The 8,892-nt window shown below is 40.8% G+C and overlaps 1 protein-coding gene across 2 annotated transcripts in view; it reads right to left on the bottom strand.

Annotated features, from left to right (window-relative positions):
* The window catches only part of LOC110034020 (cytochrome b561, DM13 and DOMON domain-containing protein At5g54830), a 14,032-nt gene extending 5,353 nt beyond the window's left edge, over window positions 1-8,679 (bottom strand). The window contains exons 1-2 of one of the 2 annotated variants that reach the window (XM_020738248.1): window positions 5,533-8,679; window positions 4,928-4,945 (exon numbers count right to left, since the gene is read on the bottom strand). In XM_020738248.1, the coding sequence (XP_020593907.1) occupies window positions 5,654-8,365 (2,712 nt within the window). In that variant the 5' untranslated portion in view covers window positions 8,366-8,679 and the 3' untranslated portion in view covers window positions 4,928-4,945; window positions 5,533-5,653. Of the gene's footprint in view, window positions 1-4,927; window positions 4,946-5,532 lie in introns of those variants that run through there. The other variant, XM_020738249.1, reaches the window with a different exon arrangement.
* Window positions 8,680-8,892: the final 213 nt, after the last annotated feature.

Below are 8,892 nucleotides of genomic sequence, written 5' to 3'. Positions count from 1 at the left end.
TTATAGCAGAAAAGGGAGGAGAAGCCTCTCCCGTCGCTTACCTGAGCGGTGAGCCAAGCCAAGAGAAACGACAAGTCGCGCGGGAGAAAACGACGAGAATCGCAGAGGCGTGGGAGGGGAAAGTCGGAACGCGTCAGAGGCACGAGGGGACCTCGAGGAAGCTTCGCGAGAAGAATCGGGCTCGGCTAGGGCACGCGACCGAGAGGAATGGGCGGGACTCGCGAACGAGAGAGGGAGGCGAGGCGTGAGCCCTAGATTTCGTGATTTAGGGCTTTAAAAGGAAACAGAGAAGATTCGATCGTTTTTATTAATATATATATATTAAATTTCATGCAATTTATTCGTGCGCTGTGCCGTAACAAAATGAGTGTCTTCCCTAGGCAAAATCGACATTCCAGACGCACCGGCGCTGTCTGTTTTGTCGTCACAGGTCGTTTTGATGAATTCATCGATTTGCGTGTCAATTTTCTCGTGTCAAAAATATGACAACATGGGTGTCCTTTCTTGCCAAAATTGGTATCCCGGGCGCGTTGGTGCAGTCCATTTTGTCGTCGGAAGTCATCCGGAGAAGTTCGCATTTTCATCCGTCCTCTAGGCTTAATTAAAGTCCGATTTCGTGCAATTTTGTGAATTTTGTGCATTTGGTGTGTGTATGTGACGAAAAGATCGTGACGAATGTTTTCCTAAAACTTGGAGTCCTATTAGGAACTTTACCTTTAAGTCTTCACAAAATAGCCCATAACCGCTCGTTCGTAAGACAATGATCTTGTGCCATAAATGTTAGACATCAAAGAAAAATAAGAATTGGTTAGAATTTCTAAAAAGATGGGTCTCAATTCTAGTTTTCTAAGATAGTCAATAGGAACTCCTAGAGCTAGATCCTAAGACCCTAAGGAAAAAGAAATGACCTCAAAAATGAGGTCAACATATACTCATCTCAAAGTCTTTGGATGTACGTTCTACCCCTAGACTAGATCACAATTCTCCCATAAACTAGCACAGAGGTCTATCTGAAATTGATGCATATTCATAGGGTATTCATCACAACCCCTCCACCAAGAGAATAGTCATCTATTGACATGTAACATTTGATGTGCTTACCTATCCATGGCCTTCTATACTCAATCCACCTTCACAGAACACCCACCAAGTGTCGTCACTAACTTCTACACTCTTACACGCCCCCACCACCTACCCTCCACCAACAATTCAATGCCCTATGCTACCTCATCCACCCTCAGATGCCCCTCAACCGATCAGGTTCTACAACCTTGTCCCTCACCTCCTCAAAACACATCATTACTCTCTAAAACCCACCCCGTGATCACCCATTTGCAAACATACCACCTCAAACCCATTCAAAATCTCAATCTCTCGCACAAACTTCATCCCTCACCAAACCCTACATGCTATACTCAAGCAGCCATAGTTGCCCAATGACGACTACGTAATAGCTGAGGAGTTTTATGCACTTTAAAAACAAGACACCTGGACACTTGTTCCTCCTCCAACTAACATACAGATTCTTGGCTCCCACTAGATTTACACAACCAAACTAAGTTCTGATAGAACAATAACCTTTTATAAAACAAAATTGATTGCCCAAGGCTACAACCAAGAGCTAGGCATAAATTATAATGAGAGATTCAGTCCGGTAGCGAAGATTCTACATTATTAATGGGAAGTCCTTCAATTTAATGCCTCTAATGCGTTCCTACACGGCACCCTCACAGACACTATATACATGAGTCAATCTCTGAGATTTATTGATCTACAACTTTCAAACATGTGTGCCTCCTTCAAAAAACTATCTATGGTCTCAAACAAGCGCCGAGACAATGGTTCCTTATGCTATCCAAGTTTTTCTTGGATAATGGCTCACCATTAACAAAGCCGACCCCTCCTTGATTCTATATAGTCACAACAATACCAATCTCTTTGTACTTATCAATGTAGATGATATAATGATCATCGGGAACAATTTCAAAACTCTCTCTCAACCGATCAAAACACCAAATTCCACTTTCGAACTCGAGCATTTGAGTCCCATCTCATGTGTTTGGGAATTCAAGCTCACCGGTTTCCCAATTCCTGGTTCTCCTCACTCAAACTACATACCTTTCTCAAATATTGCACAATGCTAGAATGGATGATTGTAACACAGTAAGCAACCCACTTCCTCTCAAGAAGTCCACAACAGTTGAAAACAAAAAGTCGTTTCACAATCCTATGCTCTACCGTCAACTAATCTCTAAGTACCTTACCATCACCAGACCGAACATATTATTTGTTGTAAATCAATTAAGCCAGCATATGTATTCTCCGTCGGATCACCATTTCAGCTACGGAATCTCCTACTTAAGTATCTCACTAGCTCAAAACAATTTGGCTTGCAACTACCAACAGGCGATCTACAACTTCAGAGATATGTCAATGCTGATTGGGCGGGGACAAGTGATCCAACCAACAGAAAGTCTACCACAGGTTCCTGCACATTTTTTGGGCAGTGCTCCAATCTCTTAGACTGTTAAGAAACAAAACAAGATAGCTCGGTCCTCTACGAAGGAGGAATATCAGGCTTTAGTTGCGGCCCTGATCGATATCTTATAGTTGAGACGACTTGGTGTGAACCACACCAAACCTACACCAATTTGCTGTGATAACATATCAGTCATATTGATCATAAACAATCCGGTCTTTCACACAAGGACAAAACATATAGAAATAGATTATCATTTTATCCGGAAACACATTGACACGCAGCAATCTGGAAACACATTGACACGCAGCAAATTCAGCTCCATTACATCAGCTCGCTGGACCAACTTGCGGACATACTCACTAAAGCACTGCCCAAGAAACGATTTCTACAATTAAGAACCAAGCTAATGGTTCACTCAAGTGAACATCAGCTTGCCAGAAAGTAATAACTGAATTCAGACAGATGCCTGCTCTCACTTCCTCTTTGACCTGCTCTCCACTTCCTCTCTGTCATCATTCGGCTTTGCCTAATGGGAAATGCTTACTGCCCAGATTTCTTTCCAGAAATCTCTTTGCTCTCTATATATACTATCAGTGTACACAGTAAGTCTTTTGATGAATGAAGCTTAACATTCATCCATTTCTGTTTATTTAGACTTGCCTGTCTTCATTAAATGCTTCGTACAGTGTATTATTTGCAAAAGATGTAAATCGACAAATTTTCAGAAACAAAAGGATTACCTACCATCGAGATTCAATTGCCCGCTGTCAGATGCAACGGCAGCCACAGTGGCGTAATTCTCCCCAGAAGTAGCAGCAAAAACGGGAATGTTATTAGAAGATTGCTTACAGGCGGCTGCAAATTAAGGCTTTATTAAAATATTAAAAACTTATTTTATTGGGTCAAGCCAGAGGGGGCAGGGGTCCCTACCCCACCCAATAGTAGCTCCACCCGTACAGACAAAGGTGATTTAAATTAATAATCTTGAAAACAATGACCACATAAAGTTTCAAAAACTAATTAGGACACTCTTCTAAAATAACAATTGTGAACACTTGATTGTAACATGAGCTCTATCAAAAACTGTTCAGCAATGAGATAAATCCAGTAAGGTGACAGTATAGAAAGTCAAGCAAACATGAAGTAACAGGTCAAAATTAATCAATGCTGGCATAAAAGGTAAACTAGGACATGAGCAAGCCAGGAATCAGTTTGGCTAGATTCATTAATCATCAAACTGAACAATAATGAGCTCAAATTTATTAAAGAGTTAAACATAATCAACTGGGTTCTTGTTTAGCTCATTTAGGATCTATTTGGGACAGCTTTCTCACAGTTATGCTTTTAAAAGTGCTATCAAACCTATTTTTGGCTACCACTTTTTTGTTGGTTTACAGAAATTTCTATGGTGAGAAATTTTTTTTTTTAAATAACTAGATCAACTTAAATACGATAGTTATGGTAGGAAGCTGTTTTTATAACTAGAAATACTTAAAATACTCGCAACTACTATCACAAAATTTGATTTCCACAACAGCTTTACAACTACATCTACAAACGGTTACAACAAGCCCTTTGTTGACGAATTAGAAAAACCTTTTTCAATCTTACGTCACTCACATAATGAACAATACAAACATGAACATTTATCAACTTAAAGATAAATTATTTACAAACATTGAGCTTTTCTTCACACCCTCTGAAAAAAACAATAATATATTTCCTATCCTAAGGGGGTGATTGGTATACGGACTTGAGAAAGATTTACGCATGATATAATGTAAATTCAACCAAACAAAAAATCGAAGAAATTAAATCTGCAGTTTTGCTAAAGCCAATTATCTTTCCCTTAAATTACTTTTTTTAACGTAAATCTGGATTCTTATATTTGATTATTACGTGTATTTAACAGATTTAGCTTATGAATAAATTCACAGGAGCGGATTTATACCAAACACGGTAAACAAATTTAATGGATTTAACCTAAAATTGAACCAAAAATTATTCTGAATTTACAAAATTTGGATTTGATAACAAATTTACTAAATCATATTTAACGTAAATTTTATAGGCAGCCAAACACCCTCTAAATAATCTTCTATAATTGTAGTGGTAACTGCACATATATAGTTATGGCATCTCAATTGTACCATCCAGTTTGAATGCCAAGATTAAAATTAAATCAAGAAAAACAAAGTGTGATTTCAAACAAAAATCTAGATTCAATCCCAACTTTCCAAAGTTATCAAAATTGGATCGTGATGTACAATTACCTTTGCAAGTTTAGAGGACGCAAGTCCGCCTAATAACTTTGTCCATTGCAGTTCTAGTTACGGTGGCATTTAGCAAACATGAATCCAAATCCTATTAACAATGTGGCCACATCATAACTTTCTATGGAGAGGAATGCCACTTAACCGGAGTCTGGACAGCCTGTCTACGTACCAAATCAACTTTAGGGACCTAGAAAGTATATCTCATAATCCTCAAAAGAAGTTTCAAGCAAACTTCAAGTAACATAAAAGCTTTAAAGTAAGTTTTTTTTTTTTCTAAATATATTAGGCAATGAAGGCAATAAGAACAGGATCCTTAATTCTAGGAGAAATTAATGAGAAAAATTCAAAATGCAAGTGAATAACAATCAATGAAAAAAAGAAGCAATCTTTCCAATCCAACTAAATACGCTCTTAAAAGAAGGAAGATGGAACACCAAAAAGCAACCCAAATGAATTAAAACAATACACTTACAACAAATTATAGAAAATCTACAGATGAACAACTAAGATGTGAAATAATGCTAATCTTTCAAAATTTATCCTATAGTTCCAACCTAGAAGAATTAATCATGAATATAAAAAGGTAAAAAAAACTTTATGTTCACTAAATATACTCTAAATTTGGCCAAACTAGCACATCGTTTATGAAAAACTCATAGCCATATCATTATCTATATCACACCAAAGGCCCAAAGGTGATGCCATGATGAAGAATGCAACAACCATGGACCAGCTATTCAATTCCTTCATAGTTGTGATAAGTAGAAAACTTACAGTGCCGATGATCTTTCTATCAGAAGGATCATATTCTGTCAGGCATCCTCTATAAACAAAATTCCTGCAGCTGAAGCATTTCTGGTGTATATAAATTGTATAATATAAAATACACACCCAATCATCTGATTGGTTCGAGTTGAACTTCCATTCTCGTGGATGAAACATAGTCCGGCCTGGGGGATGTTCTCTTAGGATGTAACAGGTCAACCGAATCATCTTCTTCATCATTACCCAAAACCCAATTACCTCTTAAGGAGTCCCTATCTTTTCTGCTCCGTTGTACTTCCAGATACTCAAGATACAAAACTAAAAGAGAAACAAGAAGAAACCAAATTATCAAGGCCCAAGTAAGCCCCTCAACATTCTCACTATCGTATCTGTTTCCCAGATGCTTCATCCCAGTAAAGAGAGCCACAATTCCAGCAAGAATAGCAAACCTTCCAGTAACAGCATGAAAATATTCCCAAATGACCCTCCTTCGAGAGAGAGCCTCTCCATTAGTCGGCCTCTTAGGCCTCAAATATGCATTTATTGGCTGTATACAAGCCAAAACTATAGCTGCCACCCCAAACTTGACATGTGGTGAACTTATATAAAACCCTCGGAGTTCAGCAGCAGCAAATAGAACACCAAGCAAGACTATAGCTATCCCTGAGTACTGTAGGTAGACATGTGTCTGATACCAACTATCACCTTTAACATGTTTCAAGTATCTTGCAGCCATTATCCCCCCTGGTAGTAAGATGCCCCAAGCAATAAACATCATGAAGCCATGAACAGCAAGAACTGGGCGCAAATCCTGCTCTGCCTCTGCTGAACCTCGAAGTAGCAAGACACGAACTGGCTTGCTGCTAGTTACAGAATGCATATTTTTCTCACTTAAACGTTCTGCTGACCATCGAGCACCCATGGCCCATATTACCTTTAAAGGGGTAGTTGGATCAATTATATTCTTACACTCAACCCTTCCATTACAATAAGGATTGAGAGGTCTAGTAAACTCAAAGGTTATGATGCCATTTTCTGACCTGCATCTCACATAGGTTAAGTTTTCAGAAGTTGGATGAACACTTGATGGATCTTTTCCATCAATCCAATAAGTGTTAACATGTCCAACACCAACATCATCTATCCAACCAATATATACATAGCTGTCGACCATCCCACTCCCAAACCCAATTGCAAGGTAACTGCTCTTTTTCTCACCACGAGCTGCAAGAGTAATTGAATGATCAGATAAAGTCCAGAATAATGTTACCTGCTGATCATCCAACAAAACACTATTGTTGTACATATCAGATAGCCCGCCATCAACCACCTGAACTTTCCAACCCATTTTCTGCTCAAAGAATGACTGATAATAAACTTGGTCTGGAGTATTCCTGTCAGGAGCCCAAATTAACTCCTTTGGACTGGCTGGAACACCTTCAGCATCAACTCCACCAGCAAAGATGGTCTCTGACATATTACGAGAAGATGCATTCCCCCCAATAGGATCTGATGTAATGTAAAGCGCAAGATCATGACCCGCTTGTATTGAAAAGGTTACTGGAACACCCCTTTCTACTCTTAGATGAGGAGCCTCCTTCTTGTTGATGTAAATAACTCTATCTGGGTTAGGAGGGTTCGGGTAGTGCAATGCAGGGCCTGCTGTCACAATCAGTGGCGTCTTCCCATCAGCTATGATCAGATCCTGGTCTTCCTTGTCTTTTGCATCCAATGGCCCAGCGCATTCATTGACCTCCTTTGACAAATTAAGGGTAAAGAAGCCATAAGTGGTGAGCTTTGGACCACCATGATTCTGGGGAAGGTAGTAAGGATGGAGAGTATCTGGTGGTCTGATTAGACCTAGCGCCCAAATCACACTCATATTACCAGTCTTGTTCACAGGAATGTCATACTTCTCATCCCTAGAAACAATGGGACGCTCATACCTCACAAAAGCAATGCCATCCCGCCGGTGTCCATAGACCAATTTGGTGTTGTTCACCAATCCAATAGGATCGGAGCCCTCATAGATGGTGTCCGGGCAGACACCCTCAACCTTCCCATCTTTGTTAAGAAGACACTCACTGTATTCAGTGATGAAATAGTCCTCTGCAAAAGGAATTCCCTCCTCACTAAACCCAGCCACGACAATATCAGCATGCATCATGGTAGGAGTTGCAGCACCAGGATCCGCCCACCCAAACGCCATGTAGTACTGCGAGCCAACGGCAGCTTCAAGGCCAATGGCAATGGAGTTGGATTCCGATAGAAGTGTCCAACGGAGACGGTAATCAGGCGACAAAGCCAGGCAATTATCGAACATCGTGGGCTGTGTGTAGATAGACCGCCTGCTGGTTGGCGGAGCATCAATAGAATCGGAGTTCGGTGAAGGGGCAGGGGAAATATCGGGAGTCGGCGTGAGTATATCAGAGTAGTTGGAACCGAGTAGGAGGTGACCGAAATCGGAAGCGGTAGGCTCGTCCCAGACGGCTAGAACGGACATCTGGTCCCAGGAGACGTTCGGAAGGAGGCGGACGGTGAAGGATTCGTTGCCATAGGTGTGGTTGAGGTTCATATTTGAGATCTGGAAGCCTAAGGTGAGGTTGTGGAATGAATCACCAGAGGCGCCCCACCACCGCACACGATCAGATCCAGGGAGCATATCGAATTGGCTGACGGAGAAGGAGCATCCGTCAAGGATGCGGACGACGCCGCGGAGCTGGTGCTGGACCATGGAGAGGTCTGAACTGAAACCGGAGAGGGTGGTGTTCTCCTTGCAAATTGAGGCGAGGGAATAAGGTATTAGGAAGAAAAGAAAAAGGGGCCATGGCCGATCCTCCATTGACCACCTCGGAGAAGAGCAGAATCACGGAGAAAAGCCTAGGTTCCAAGACTTCGATCGGATCGGGATCAGATACTATCGCTTGGTGTTGGGGCAAAGTTAGGGCTTGGATTTCGGAAGGTAAGAAGCGTGTGAGATACTACACGCTGAGGGAAGCCATATTAGTGGACGCTGCTTTCGCAGGAGGCAACTCCGAGACGCGATGGCGCGGGTGGGGAGTCCGAGGAGGAGACTTCTGTGTAAAACTCGTTTTGTCCATTTTTTTTCCCTCATTTTTCTTATGGATGTAAATAAATAAATAATTGACGATTAATTGAGGAGGAGAAATTTTGATGAGTGCTTAATTATGTTGTTACGGCAACGGGTATAACTAGACTTATTTATAATAATTCTTGACATGTTGCGTGTTTCCACGACTCATTAATTACTTGTATTCGTGAAGATCGCCCCCATTGGATGGTTTCAAGACGGACTCCTTTGTGTCGTGCACGCAAAATAAAGTAAATATTATTGGAATGTAAAAGCTG

The sequence above is a fragment of the Phalaenopsis equestris genome, unplaced genomic scaffold (assembly GCF_001263595.1).
Source record: "Phalaenopsis equestris unplaced genomic scaffold, ASM126359v1 Scaffold001328, whole genome shotgun sequence".
NCBI classification, from domain to species: domain Eukaryota; kingdom Viridiplantae; phylum Streptophyta; class Magnoliopsida; order Asparagales; family Orchidaceae; genus Phalaenopsis; species Phalaenopsis equestris.
This window is presented reverse-complemented; position numbering and strand designations above follow the sequence as displayed.